Genomic DNA, 15923 nt, shown 5'->3' with positions numbered 1-15923 from the left:
GATCACTGTGCCATAATCCATACATGCGTAGTATAACTTGTTTAATTAATTGTATTGTAATTTATTCATAATCATTTATAATTAAGGAGCTCTTTTCCAAAACGCAATAAATCCATTTAAATAGGTTTCAGGAAAATTTTTGCTCAGTCTGAACATGTGGAACAATAATTATTAAATCAAACAACAGTATTGCTGATGATCAATTCAAAGTTATTTTTTCTTTTCAAAACGCTATAAATCCATCAATTCCCCCCCAAAAAACGCTATAAATCTATCAATTTTGATGGTTTGTCTTTTTTTTAAGTCTTATGTCATTTATTTTTCGTGTTTGCATTTATGAGGAAAAAACAATGTTACATTACAGTTCTCCATTACGAACATGACCACTCTGAAAGCGGCACTAAAAGACTTTCAAACTTTTACAGAGACCTCAAACAGAAGCACAAAGCCTTTCTTTAAAGTGAATTTCATTTTGTATTAATTGTATCTTTATTTTAATCCTTGTTTAATGTTAATTGTGTAGGCTTTTTTTCATTAAGTGTAAAATATTAGGCATTGTATACCCACGTTAATATTATTATTAATGTTAGATTTCCTCTGTCTTTTGTAGGCATAGCTAATGGCGCGCCAATGCAAAAGCCGAGGACTGACTTCATAGCATGGGAAGAGGAATCGGATACAATAATTCTGAATGAAGTACCAGTGGTGGGCCGTCAGGACCAGCAGGGCCTTCTCTGCTGGCCCTATAAATTTTTTTTTTTAAAGTGTTAAATGTTTTTCTTTAGTATGCTATTTATTTTTTTTCATTGGTGTAATGTCCGCAAAATTTGTTAGTTTTGTTGAGGTTGAACCGGAGTACCCTCAAAAATTCACATAAAAATCAGCTTATTCAGCTGGGGCCAGCTCTACAGATATTGCTAGGCTTGTGTTGAAGGACAACACATCTGATTTGTTACAATCATTAGTGACAGAAACATCAACCAATCAAATTTTGACGTTTATTGACAGCACGTCCTCCGGGTCTAGCGACGTGCCCAGCGCTACCCCTAACGTCTGTCGTCAATTTCCAACGGAAGCAGGAAATTCAGTTATTATTAAAGAAAATGACATCCGCTGTTGCAGATACACGCAATCTTGTTGCCCTCAGCACAAGAAGTTATTTTGTTGGCCGTGTTTAGTTAATACAAGTAAAGGGACATGGAATGATTCTGGCTTTGACAGTCTGAACAGCTTCATGAAGGCAGCTCTTAAACACCAAGGCTCCGAGCGCCATAATAATGTCATGCATTTAAAAACTTTTGGTGAAAGTCTTGTGGATTTGGAACTTAACGGGTAGAGAAAATGGGAGATCAGCGTCCACAATGAGAGGGTCAGAAAGAACTGGGACATTCTGAAGCGTGTTGAGTGACTGTGTTCTCTTTTTGGGACGGCGAGAATTATCAGGGGACACGATGAAGATTCGCTGAACAGGGGTAATTACTTGGATTTGTTAACGCTATTAGCGAAGGATGATGCTGACTTGCGACATCATCTTGCCACGGCCACAGTTTTTACAGGACCGTCAGGAAAAAATCTAAACGATATAATTAATGCAGTGTCAGAAGTGTTAAATTATCACATCAAAGAAGAAATTAAACAAAACAAATTTTGTAGCAGTTATGGTGGATGAGACTTCAGTAACACAGCGCAGCTCTCATGTCCTCGGGTATGTGACTGAAAAGTGACGGGTGAGTGCTTTACTACTTGTCGGGTATTGTATCATGCAGACTGTGGTTTGTATCTGATAATAAGCATTATTAAGGGCTTATGCACATTGTGATTGAGTGGTTCGTGTTGCACTGATAGTAGCCTGTAGCATGTGGATGTGACACTATGCACACAGTGTGCATAGGGGGATTACATGATACATGCAGTGAAATTTAGTCTGAGTTCAACCCACGCTTACCTAGCATACTGTTTTAGGCTAATTGTTGATCAGCTGTCATGTTGCTGAGTGCCTGTATGTGCGGCCGAATATGCACATTATTTGCATATGGATGCGTTAGCTGTAACAGATGAGTATGTATGTGGTTTACATGCTTACTGAAGGCCCTGACTGAAACCCCACGGCACGCCACTGAGTACAGAAGTATTCCTCTACAGACTTCTGTATAGACGGATCAGCAGAGGAAAATATACTTTCCTTTTGGGAGAAACAAGGCCAGTCGTTCCCATGACTACAGCACCTTGCCAAGAGAATTCTATGCATTCCAGCAACAAGTGCTGCGGGAGAGCGATCCTTCAGTGCAGCAGGGTGAATTATAGAGGCCAGGGGCCTCGTCTGAATTCTGACACTGTAGATGCTATTTTATTCCTGCATAGTGCCAAGAAAAATTCTAGTTCAGACCTTGAAGGGATGCAAGATGCTGTGTTGATTTTCATATCTCTTGAGAAAAAGATGACAACGTATGTCCATATAAAACTTCAGGCCCACAGTATAAACTACAAAATTTGGTGTGTGTGCACCCATGTCCATCTGTAATGTTGGTGTACACATGTGTGCCTGTTTTTCCATTACACATTCTAACTTCTCTAAACCTCCTTAACTGATTCTCTTGTTGCTGAGTTTGACTTTTTTGAGTTTGAAGTAAACTTAATTTTTTATTTGATTTGAGGTAGGTTGAATAAATGTTCATATAAAAGAACTAGTGATAGACCGATATATCGGCCGATTTTTGCGAGTTTTATGTGTATTGGCATTGGCCGATTTGTGGCTGCTGAGTTTTTCCGGCATTATTTACAGACAGAAATATAGATTTTTAAGTTCAATAAATGTTACTTTTTAAAATTGAGACTTATAAAAATGACATGATGATGCCAAATGTTACAAGTAAACAAAGTGAGCAAAAGAAGTATCGGCTCAAGAAAATAGGCTCTCTCAGTCTGTCCGCTCTACTTTCATCTTTCCGTCTATGCATGTTGGTGATTCCTCTCTCTCTGTAGCTATCTCTACAAATCAACCAAAGATATTTACATTTACATTATTAGTGTGAGCCTGCCCTGTCTACACCTAACAATGACATGTCAATTTACAATAATACTGATAAGTGCTATCTGTTATGTCAATTCTATAAAGCAATCAGTCAAAGTCCCGCTAAATTAGCGCAGAAAGTTTTCCTAGAGACCAGAGGTAGAATCATATAGCCTTCATTTATCTCAATAATGAGTCAAGCTACTACTGTATGAATTAATTAAATTAATCTGGCCTAGTTCATTTTATCTTAGTTTTTAGTCCTAGTCAAATCACGTACAACATTACAGAAATATGACTGACAAATTATTTGTACTTTTACAAATTAATAGTTTCTATTTATTTATTAAAATAAAGAAATAAGTGTCATTTTGTCACTACCGAAACAATCAAGTCACAACCGAAATGTCAAAAAATGTTTCAGTTGTGACTGTTTCGGTAGTGACGATTTATGCTAACTTTGATCCTACTGCTAAGATGCTAATCAGTACATAGTGTCAAGAAAGTTCAGGAGTCGGAGTCTCAAATGCGAGATATAGAAAAGTTTATTAGAGAACACACTGAGTCTGAAGGTATACGCTTGAAGACGAAGCACCCAACAGACATCAGATACACAGGGGAATAATAGATCCAACACGAGTCCACAATCCACGGGAAAAAGTCTCACGCTGCACCGCCGAAAACAGTGACGAGGAGATCCACCCACATCTGATGACGACACACAAGAGACAGCTGGTATACGCTTGAAGACGAAGCAACCAACTACACTGGAACTCAGGAAACAAGACACACTGACGGTAATCCACTGACCAAACACACAGGATCGAGAATCCTGGACAGAGGCAAGAGTCCGGATGTCGGCGATTGAACCTGGGGCGAGAGCAGAGAGGGTGAGACAAATGACAGCGGGCAGGGTCTACCTGGACAGGGAGCGAGACAGTAACCAACCGGAAAACAATGAGCGCGTGACAAAGGACAAAACGGAAGGCTATAAAAAGACCAAAAGTAATAGGAACCTCTGGGAAACAATCAGAGAAACGAGAGGGAGGAGCGAGTGCACACATGAGGAACCAACACCAAAGGTAAACAAACAGACACACATACACTGCCGATCACCCAGGTGCCATGACACATAGTTAGCTAGCACAGTTCTCAACATTGAAACATGAGTAAAACCTAAATGACCAGTAGAAAAAAAAAACTTAATTAATCATTGAAAATGTGTGTTCGGTAGTGACATTCATAAATGTCACACGCTGATTTCCAAACTTTTGATTTGATCACATTTACTTCAAAACCATGGGACTGATCTAATCACCATGTCACCACAAGGGAGAGAGGCACAGACAAAGTTTCTGGTTCAAAATGGAGGGGAGTGGCTTAAAGCATTATTATATTATTGACCAAACTATGCAATGTTTCGGTAGTGACGTGAAAATGCGGGACAGTGTTTTTTTATGATTTTACATGATTTTTACTGAAAATATCCAATAAATATATTTTTGGTTTTAATTAACAAAAGTATTCAAAATTATACTTCTTAAAACAATGATAAAAAAAATTAAAAAAATTATTTCATATTTTTTTCCTATGGTGAAATTCAGACCTTGGGGTTAGGGACAACCACCTCTCAATTGAAAGCACCATATAAATGATGATATTTTATATATAAAGCCTGCCGCTACCTCAAATATTACTTTGGGTTTTGATTGCTATTTGCTTATATTTTTTTATTATCAAACATTTTCTTACATTAATGCTTTTTAAATTAGTTTTTTGGTTCCGGGACAGCAATTTGCACGAATTCGGTAGAATGGCCCATATATGGATCACTTTAATAATGAATGGATGCACTTTTGGAACTTCAAAACATTGATGCCCAGTCAATGCCATTATTAAGCATTGAAGAACCAGGACCAGTGGCGGACAATGACTTATTTTCCAAGGGTGCACAATGCAATGCGAAGCTCATCCCAACATGTATGTAGCCCGTCATGTGTGTGGTTAGTCATTTTAAAATATGTGTTAGGCGTATCGCATAAAACCCATGTGAATCACATGTCATATCAAAATAAGTGCCTGCTGCACACACATCTGAAGGGTTTATGATAAAAGATACCTGCATTATCTCATGCGTAATCAGAGTTTAATGTTAAGTGAATGTGTTGCGTGTATTTTGTGAACGTTAGCATCTCTTTTATTATAAACGGTTTTGACGCGTGTGCAGCAGGCACTTCTTTTGACAAGTGATGCACATGATTTACATGACGCAACAAACACATATTTTTGAAAACACGAGCAACACACATGACACTCTGAACACTTATTTTGAATTCGCACCCCTCAGAAGAGCAGTCACGAGCCGCCACTGGCCAGGACAGTATTTAATATAACTCTAATTGTGTTTGGCTAAAGAAAGAAAGACAAACATCTTGATTTGACATGGGGTTGAGTAAATAATCCTTCAAAGCTAAAAGTTTACGTACAAATTATAATTGTATCATTTACTCACCTTCATGTTGTTATAAACTTGCCAAAAATTCTTTAATCTGATAAATGATGTCAATCATACAGTTGATGGTACCCATTGACTTCCATAATAGGAAAAATTTTATTGAAGTAAATGAGCAGCTGTGTACTTAACATCATTTATCAAAATATCTTGTTTTGTGTATATCACAATAAATAAACTCATGCCGGTTAAGAACATAAACAGGGCCTGTGTGATCACTAAAGCACAATGAAAGACATGTAAAGCTATCTTACCTTGAAATAAAATTTGACACGGACTACTGAAAATCTAATGAATGAAAAAGACAAAAAATAATATATTACGCACAAATGTTAAAAACAACATTGCAGTATAGTGCTCAGTAAAATGTGTTTCAAATAAGTAAATTCAACTTACATTATTTGTATAGTATATATCAGTACAGTGACATTATAAAAAAAATGTAGTAAAAAATTCTGTTAATGTAAACATTTAAGCGAGGGGAAGATGAAATGATCTATAAAAGGCATAAAGTTAAACATGAAACGCACGATTACCACTGTATGTAGTCCAGTGCTGGCATCGTCTGAAGTCCTTGCAAGGGTCGATGTCATCTTTCCATATGTGTTAGGTCATCTGACAGAGGCAGGATCCAGACTGCAGCTCACATAATTGCAGTTAGAAATAGAAAAGCAAATTGAGAAAATTTGCATGACTGCTGTTCATAGCTTTTTAGGTAGTGGATAGTTGTGATTATTAAGTTATAACCTGAGGCAAAGGTTAGTGAATGCAATTATGTGTATGCTAGACTTAGAGCTGTTGCGTTTGGTCAATAGAATCGGCTGTGTCAATTTCAACGTCGATAATTAGTCAACATAAATATTGTGTCATCACGACAAAAATATAGCCTTTTCCCCTTTGACATGGCAGATTTAAATGCAGATTAACATTCACAATGAGAAATATCTGCAAACTGGACTGAAGAAGAAATCAGGGGGCTTGTCACTATCAGCTATGAACATTCACCAGCATAACAAAACAGCGTTTAATGCAGTGCTTCCCAATCCTGGTCCTCGAGCACCCCCTCCCAAAAACTTATTTAAAACACCTGATTCAACTTATCAGCCTCCTTCCAAAATGGTAAACATGTCTCCCTAACAAGCTGATGAGTTAAATAAGGAGACATCTAAAACTTTTTGGGAGAGGGTGCTCGAGGACCAGGATTGGGAAGCACTGGTGTGACGCACTCCTTTATGATCTAATCATAAACAAAAAAATACACGTGTGGTTTCTCGAGAGAGAAATCACGGATAAGCAAACTACAGATGCTACAAAAAACCTACCAAGTGCAAGACTTTAAATAGGTCATGTCTTTATGGCATGTGTGTGAAAGCACAAACAAATCCAGAAAACTATTGGCAGCGTGAATTAACCAAAAACAAATAATCCCGAAAAACTCCTGAATGTGTTCTCTGTATTTTTTCCATAATATGTGTGTGAAAAGGGCTACAGACATTAACCATTCATTGAAAGCAAGTTGTCCATTGAACCTTTAATGTCCTTGTCAGTATTGGGAAAGCGGTCCTGAAACAAATATCCTTGTCGTAAGAGATGTACGGCGTACTGTCTCGAGTAAACATATAGTCCTTCTTTAGGATCTCTGACTGCCGCACTCTGATGTTTTTCACCTGGCGTGTAACACGACAACCCAAATTGTCTTCATTATCCCAGGCACCTGCACAGAAACATTGAGAATACAAGCACCAGGGAAGCAGTGAGTGTGCGTCTTAGCTACACCTAATGTAGCGTGTACATGCCAGTCCATGGAGGCCCCGGTGATCCCAACATAGCATCTGATCTCATGAAGGGGGGAGAAGCAGTTATAAGTGGGGATCTCAGAAGCCAGAGGCAATGTGAGGGGAGAAGTGCTGGCTCGTGTCTTCCACTGTCGGTTTGCTGGCATTGGAGAGAATCTCATCTGGATAGATCGCATCCTAGATGTACAGATGTGGCCTTTAAAAACGCCCATTTTCTCCCGCGGCATTCGCCAAATCGTCTCGCGGAGTCACGCAGAATTCTGCAAGTGTTTTCGGGGGGGGGGGGCTACTTTCCCTTTTCCCTTAATGTGTTTCGCTTCACAGAAAATCCACCAGGTGGCGCATAAAAAACTAAATTTTTACATGCGTTGTCATTGCGGTTGTTTCCAGAAGTTAATAAGGGCATTGCTGAATATTTAATATTTCTATTAAAACAGCAAAGTGACGTCAACCCCTTCTTGCCAGCATAACAGCGCATACATATATTAAGATGACTGTACGTGCAATGGGCATTTATACTAAGTGCAACAAAGAATTTAGTGTGAGCCTAATACATTTAACTCTATTTACAATGAATATCTTAATTATTTGTGTTGTCGAATTTTGACACCGTTTCATTGTTTGTTCATAATATTAATAATTATGTCTGTTTTTCTAAAAGTATTAATATTTTAAAGAGATTCATGTGGTATAAAAATACATGTTTTAAAGTTAAAAATGTTGTAAAAATATATTAGTATTATTGTTCTTAATATATTAAGAACAATAATATGACACATGTATATTGCGCTAAATTGCTTTACATATGGAAAGAGGAATTTTTCTCAACCACCACCAATAAAGTCTAAAAAATATTCTTTAGAAAAACGGCGTTTAAACCCACACAGAGCGAACAAGAAAACATGGACCTATGCTTACATACTGTACAGTGGGCATATGATATCTTTATTTAGTTTTACATATTTAAAACTTTAATAATACCTTTCTTGCGCATATAGGCAGTCAGTGTTATGTTTTTTTTAAATCTTTTCAGCCATTATTCATAACAGTAAAAATATTATTCAGTGGCTTTGTAAATGTATTACTAAAATAATGGACTAAAGTAACTTTATAAAATCTCTTAATGTCACTTATGTATTTTTTAGTTGGTCAAAACAAAATAAATGGCTAGAAATAGAACAGACATTTTAATTAAAAATGTACATATATTATAGGCGTATATTATCCTTGTTATTATTGTCCTTCCAGATATCTTATCTCAGACGTTCGCAGTCAACACTTTTAAAACTTATTTATATAAAATCTAATTTATAAATTAAAAAACAAAGTTTTAAGTTAAGACAATAATAAATATGTTTATTTTTATTGAAAGAAAAACGTAGAAAATTTTATTATGGGTATAGTTGATGCAAATAAAGTGTGCAGTATACAAAAAATGCAAACAAATTATTTCTAAAAGTGGCAAGATTTTAAAAAGATAAAGGTGGTATAAAGAAAGACATGAGAAAAGTAGAGGTATGCAAAAGAGCACAGTTTAGTTATTGTTAATTAAAGCGGTTTTATACACCTTTGTTTGAATTGACAAGCATTTTATTCTCCACTTTCAACACATTTTGTGATTGATTTACTGATTTGTTACAGAAAATTGTTGTCAGAAGCAAAGCTATTGTACAAAGCATCTTTATATGTATGTTTTAAAGTTAAAAATGTTGTAAAAAATATATTAGTATTCTTTTATTTAAGAATAACAATATGATACATTTATATTGCGCTAAAATGCAATATACATTATTCTGCAATATAAATTATTCTCAACCACCACCAATAAAGTTTAAACATTATTCTTTAGAAAAAAAACGGCGTTTAAACCCGTGTTGCGTGGAGCGAACAAGAAAACATTTGCTTACATGCTCATTCGGCATATGATATCTTTTTTATTTAGTTTTACAGTTTTAAAAGTGGCAAAAAAGTTCTTAAAATCTAATGAATACTGGTTTTGTAAAATGTGTATAACTGCAGATGCGTGCGTGGGATCCGGGCAGGTAACCTTTTCCTCCAGACCTTGACGCATGGTCGCGGGAAGGCGAGAAATATATATTTTTTAAGTAAAAATATTTTGCACAATTGAGATATTACTTATGAATATTTTAGGAAATTTTTTTTGACACACATAGGTTACGTGTATTTTGGATTTTAATTTCATTACTGTCTGTGCCTATCCGTGGCCTCATCCGAGCGCACTTTCTTTGCCTTGCGTCTTTTGAAGACATGGGTACGCAGCACCATGACCCAGAAAAGACTCACACACCTTTCCCTGATGCATGCCCACACAGAAATACTGAACACCCTGGACATTCGTCCCCTAGCTCATGAGAGACTTTGGAATCTTTATTATACAACCGGCGCAATGCGCGACGCGAGTTTTTTCTGCTCGAGTAAAGAGCGCGTTGATAATATGCGTATTAACGGAATGACAACGCGGGTTTGTTTATTACATACATGGATGCGCAGCAGCACAAAAACGCTTTTTAATATGAAAAATTAAGGATTAAAATGTGACAGATTATTATTGAGTCTCTTGGACATAAATGATGACCAATTATGAGTGAGAAGGCTTAAAGAGCTGCTTCATCTGTAGCTAAGTAAATAAATGCTTTGCTTTAAACAAATGCATCTACTTTTAAATGTTTTTTTTTTAAATGCTACCCAACGGATTTATTGTATATAATGACTCTGCACCTGTAGATATGCTGAGATGAGAAAAATTTTAAGTAATGCTTTAAAAAAAAACATTTCGCTGTCCAAGTGCTGAAATGGCTCTCCACACGTTTGTAAATTCTTTATCTTTTGTTTGTAACAAATAAAGTATTTTTACAGTACAAACCTTATATAAAGCCTATTCTAAAAATGTAATTATACACCATGTATTTCTTTATAAAAGTATACAATATCAGAACTAAACCCATCAATATTTTTGTTCAAATTATGAATTATTTATAAGTTTAAAAAAAGACAGTAATAGTACTATTTAGTAAAAAAAGATCTATATAAAAATATACTAGGTATGTTAATGTGAGAATATTTTACATCTGTTAATTGACGTGTGATCCTAACTTAAAAACGAAAGTAAAATATGTTCGTCCGCATGGACATTGAAAATTGTGAAGTTTAATTAATATTATATGTTGTTATAATATTATATGTTGTATGTAAATTGTAACGAAAGTAATTCCCCCTGAGATATGTCAAAATAAGTTACCTGATATCCACTTAATTTTATAAGTTATAAACATTCATTTAAAATAACATACAGCGTATACCTTAATTTGCTTAAATTGCATTTTAACAAAGAAACTGCAAGGGTTGAAATTAAAACCCAACACGCTGGTGAAAACTGGATTAACCGGTTTTCTTTTGATTCCCTGATGATGAGGTGATCGATTAGCATTGGGGGGTTGGCAAAGAATTGGCAGACCTAGGGGTGGGTGGTTTTTAATTTCTTGACTCTGTGTCACTGGTAGCTGCAAAAACAAGCAGCTAAACCATGTACAATTAATGACATTTTGGAATTAACTTCCTTCTTGTTTTTTTATTTATACACTGTAAAAAATATTTTCTGAATTTTTAAGTAGTTAGCATTAAATATGTTTTACAAACAATTGGTTTACGAACTCTGGGATGTTTGTGATTATCATCATTTAGAAAAGTGGTGCTTGTGTTTAGACTTGTGTTTTACGTGATTAAATCAGGAAGATTACATTAGTTTCTTTTCAGTGTAGAACAGTTTGTAATCAAAATGCAAAAATATAGTATATTTATAAACATCGCTGAAACAAAGAGTGAATTAAAATTAAAAAAGTAATAAAGTTAAAGCTGCTGAAAATTTTGTTTATATTTACTAGCATTTTCTGAGTGAAAAATGTTTAGATTTTGTTAAGTAGCCTAATACTCCAATAGGCCCTTTTCACAACTACGTCACTTAACTTCCGCTTTTCAGCGCAGCCGGGTAATGTAACTTCCGTGTTAGACGACATTGGGGGAGAGTCTACTAACAGCTCGAAATATCGACAAAAAATGTAAGTTTATTCATCCTTATGTATTTATTATCGTGTTCTTGTGGTAACTGTATAAGTTATTTTGTAAGTTATCAATACATAACTACGTTTAACAGTTGGAAAAGTAGGTAAATGGGTAACGTTTGCAATAACAAGCAACACGGAAAAGTTATATGAATGCATCGTAACGTCTTAACATTACTTAACTCGTTGCCTTTTATATTGAAATGTGATTACTTTCTTTTTTAAATAATGTTGTTTATAATAGCTTGATAGATTCAGTCACTTAAAGTGCTACAACAATTCTAAGTTATATATTGATGCTATTGCCCTTACCTTTCTGTGTCCATCTGTAAACAGCAGCAGTACACACGCATGTCCTAGTCATTAAGATGCTGTCGTAGTGTTCCTTAGATGCTATGTTCATTGTGTAAATATTATGTCTTTATATTAAAAGATTAAAATAAGGTAAAATTTGAATTTGACAGAAGTTAAAATTACCTGGGTTGCATGCTAAAGGAAAAGGCGGAAAACATGTTAACTATGAACGCGAAATCGTAAAGTTTAAAATAATAATATTTACGTATTTACAGGTTAAATTGATTCTTTTAATAATGTTAATGACCATTTCAGCAGATGTGATTCATCATTACTTTCTTCCTGTCTCCATCTTTCAACAGTATCATAACACGCATGGCACAGTCATCATGTAAATGTTATTGTAGTGTTCCCTGTTGTTCAAACAACAAAAAGAAGTTTCCTTATCTGAGTTTCCACGACTTTCCAGTGGACGAAGAAATATGTTCCCGTTGGGTTAGGGCGATAAGAAGAGATGAGGGACTTGGTTTTAAAATACTTCGAGGGAGCACCTATGTATGTAGCCAACACTTTGCCCCAGAGGATACATACACAACACCCAGCAGTGGACGAACCAGGATAAAAAAGGGAGCAGTGCCATCTAGATTTCCCTGGAATGACTGGGGTAAAGGTATGACAGCATTAAGTTTGGTAGTACATTAACAAAAAATCATAAGTTATTACAATGTAAAATTGCCATGCTTTACAGTTAATTATGCTTGTATAAATAAAATACATGATAATAGTACTGAACCTGTTTTACAGCTTATTAGTCCATATAAAAAGAAATAATACATCATCCTGTTGCCATTCACATTGCAAATTATTATTGCATTTGTGGTGGTATTATACATTTTGTTTACTCTTTGAGGTTCTGATAATTGATTACCATATATTAAGAATGACATTCATGTGTGTCTATCTTTCACATCTTCAGGAAAAGGGTCACAAGCTCGGCAGTCAGTTTACCAGAGAGCAAGGAAACGTTTAAGGCCTGCTGTCCTTGATGAATCTCAGGAGATGCTTGTTCCAGGAGACATCACAGAAGAGGCCCTGCCTGTGGGTGGAGTGACAAAAGATCATGACTATGCCTACCATCCTTCTCCTGGTTAGTACTACAAAAAAACAGAGTAACAGGTTTTTCTTTGTGGCAATAATTTTTTTAACTTTAGGGTTTGTAGGATTCAGAGCAGCTGTGCTTAATGTTAAAAGTTTTGATGCTTATTTATGAAAACCTCAAGTATTACTGGAAGCTCAATTACTCTGAACAGAACCCCAATATATGATGATGATTGAGAACGACTACAGATATTACATTGTAAACTTTTGCTTTCTTTTAAGGTAAACTGGATGGCGCTGCACAGAGAATCCAAGAGTTGGAGCTTCAGGTTTTGTCACTAGAGCTTGAAATCCAGCAGCTGACCGTTAAGAAGCAGCAGCCTCTGATTTTCAAGTTCTGCGTCACAGATGAAGACTTTCGTTACTACACTAGGTTCAGCTCAAAGGAGGTTTTCACTGTGTTTTGGGAGTCAGTTTACCCCTCTGCTTCACGCCTTTTGTACTGGTCCAAGGCACAACGAACAGCACAAGAGACACCTAGCCCTCAGCGAAAACTTCAGCTTGATGAACTGTTCATGTTTCTCTGTCGTGTTGCAGCCGGGCTTCAGGAGAAAACCTTGTCGTCCATCTTCGAGGTCAGCTTGTCTACAGTTAGCCGCATCATCTTAACATGGACAAGCTACCTTTACCAGGTTCTTGGCTCGCTACCATTGTGGATGACAAGAGAGCAAGTGCAGGCCACAATGCCTGACAAGTTCAAGCTCTACTGCCCTCAGGTGAGAGTGATAATCGACTGCACCGAGATTCGTTGTGAAACAGCATCTTCTCTTTTGCTACAGTCAGAAACTTTTTCCAACTACAAAAATCACACCACCTTTAAAGGTCTAATTGGCATTGCACCATGTGGGGTTATCACATTTATATCAAAATTGTACACAGGCTCCATCTCGGATATAGAAATAACTCGGCAGTCACAGATCTTACAGTTACTTCAACCAGGAGATGGAGTAATGGCTGACAAGGGGTTCCAAATTGAGAAGATGCTGTCAGAGGTGGGGGCAACACTAATCATCCCTCCACTGAAGAAATCTAACCAGCTCAGCATGGAGGATACCCAGAAGACCCAGGCTATTGCCCGTCTTAGAATTTTAGTTGAGAGGGCCATACGTAGGGTGAAGGAGTATCATATTTGGGATGGACATGTTCCTCTTTCTATGGTAGGCTCAGTCAATCAGCTGTGGGCCATCTGTTGCATGTTGTGCAACTATCAGGGACCTCTTGATATCAAAGGGGACAAACCCATCTGAAAAGGTTCCTTTTCTAAAGGGATGGTTCACCCAGAATTGGCCAGAAATTAAAATTTTGTAATTTATTCACTCTCATGTTGTTACAAACCTGTATAAATTTCTTTGTTCTGATGAACACAAAGGGAGATATTTTAGAGAAATGTTTGTAACCAAACTATTTGTGGACCCCATTTTTTTCCATAGCATTCTTTTTCCTACTATGGAAGTAAATGGGGTCTACAAACGGTTTGATTACAAACATTTCTGAAAATATCTTTGTGTTCATCAGAACAAAGAATAGAGGTTTGCAACAACATGAGCGTGAGTAAATGACAGAACTATCGCTTTAAAGCAGTGTTCTTCACATCCAACCCTGGGGAGCTGTTGCCCTGCAGAGTTTAGCTTGATTAAGGTTGGAGCTAAACTTTGCAGAGCACCAGCTCTCCAGGGTTAGATGTGAAGAACACTGCTTTAAAGAGTTAGTATTTCACACTGTGCAGATGAACTGTATATACAAGGGCTGTGTATAATATTTTTACATTTGTTAATTTTGTATTACGTTAGTCCTCAGAATATTTGTTGAATGTTTCAGTGTTTTCTAATAAACAATGTTGTGAGACATTATGTAAAAAGTTTATCCTGAGTAAAATGCTTTTCCCCTTACACATTAAAAGAACAAGAATATTTTTGAAACTTGACTTTAATTTAGACATTTGGTAATAGTCTATAAGTGAGGTAAAGAAACAAATCAAAAGCTTACACAGCAGCTAATATACAAACACAATATACAAACAACAACAAGGTTACAGTTGTTTTATGCAACCATGGAACATAAGAGAAGCATATAGGCTTTTTGTCAGTGGTCCCTATTTATATTTACCTAAAATGCAAAATTGCAAATTGAAAAAGTCTTTACAACAGGAATCACAGATGTTTACATCTATTTACATTATTTACACACACTATTTACATATTTTTTACAAACTACTTACTTTTTAAAATTATGCCTCAACGTAATAATACATCCATGTAGATGCTGTAATAAAAATAATCCAGTTTATTTCGCAATGAGTTTATAACCTCCTCATCTCTAAAGATTCTTTCAACTGTAAAATCAGTGTTGGTATCTGTTATGAAATCACACCACATTAGTCCACATAATGCCAGCTGGCCTTGAACCTGATAGTAGTACTTATGATTTTTCTTAAGGCAGGCCTGGCCGTGAACTTTGAAGAGGTGTTTTACTTGAGAAACATTGTCAACATCGCAACTCTTTACCTCTGCCAATCAAAATGGCATTGTTTCTCTTGGGTCGAAGACTTTAGCATCAGGGCTAGCTGCAAGGTGAGGTGCATCTGGGTGGATGATTATTCCACACTGCATCACAGAGATATTACAATAATCTGAGTATTGCCTCAGTATTTCAGGTTCCAAGTCCAGCCCTCTTTTCATAGCAGCTGTTTGGGGACTTCCTCTAAGAATGCGAGCAGCTAAGGATTTGGCAGTAGACTCCCCGCGGACATGGTAGATTTCACCAAATCTACTGGCTGTCAGTCGGGGTTTCCGGACCTTGGTCCACAACTGGCATTCAGACTGCTTTCGGGTTTCTGCCTCAATAGCAGCAGAGATTTCCCTCGACACCTTAAGGCTTTCTAAGTGGCATTGTTGCTTATAGTTGGACTGAAAATTGTAATGAAATTTAAAATTGTAACCTTCAACAGGCAGTTGAGGAAATTCAGGGGCAGGAGCATGTTTTATAATGTCTCTACTGATTTCAAGAGGGCACTGGTAGGAGAGCACAGACCCAAATGGCACAGGGCCAAACTTAGAGTCCACAAGATTAAGGTC

General features: G+C 36.4%; 1 protein-coding gene across 1 annotated transcript; it reads left to right on the top strand.

The window, feature by feature from the left end:
• Window positions 1-11275: 11275 nt before the first annotated feature.
• Window positions 11276-14096, top strand: LOC135718308 (uncharacterized). Its single transcript, XM_065240655.2, has 4 exons — window positions 11276-11394; window positions 12054-12361; window positions 12668-12838; window positions 13072-14096. Exons 2-4 carry the CDS (start codon window positions 12067-12069, stop codon window positions 14094-14096), a joined length of 1491 nt encoding a protein of 496 aa, XP_065096727.1. The 5' UTR covers window positions 11276-11394; window positions 12054-12066.
• The last annotated feature ends 1827 nt before the right edge of the window (window positions 14097-15923 follow it).

This window comes from Paramisgurnus dabryanus, chromosome 10 (assembly GCF_030506205.2).
Source record: "Paramisgurnus dabryanus chromosome 10, PD_genome_1.1, whole genome shotgun sequence".
NCBI lineage: Eukaryota > Metazoa > Chordata > Actinopteri > Cypriniformes > Cobitidae > Paramisgurnus > Paramisgurnus dabryanus.
This window is presented reverse-complemented; position numbering and strand designations above follow the sequence as displayed.

Excerpts from the sequence above, each read along its gene's own strand:
- LOC135718308 (XM_065240655.2), top strand. The coding sequence starts at position 12,067 with ATGGCACAGTCATCATGTAAATGTTATTGTAGTGTTCCCTGTTGTTCA. Across the intron at positions 12,362-12,667 it reads CTGGAATGACTGGGGTAAAG|GAAAAGGGTCACAAGCTCGG; the intron begins GTATGACAGCAT and ends TCACATCTTCAG. Across the intron at positions 12,839-13,071 it reads TGCCTACCATCCTTCTCCTG|GTAAACTGGATGGCGCTGCA; the intron begins GTTAGTACTACA and ends CTTTCTTTTAAG.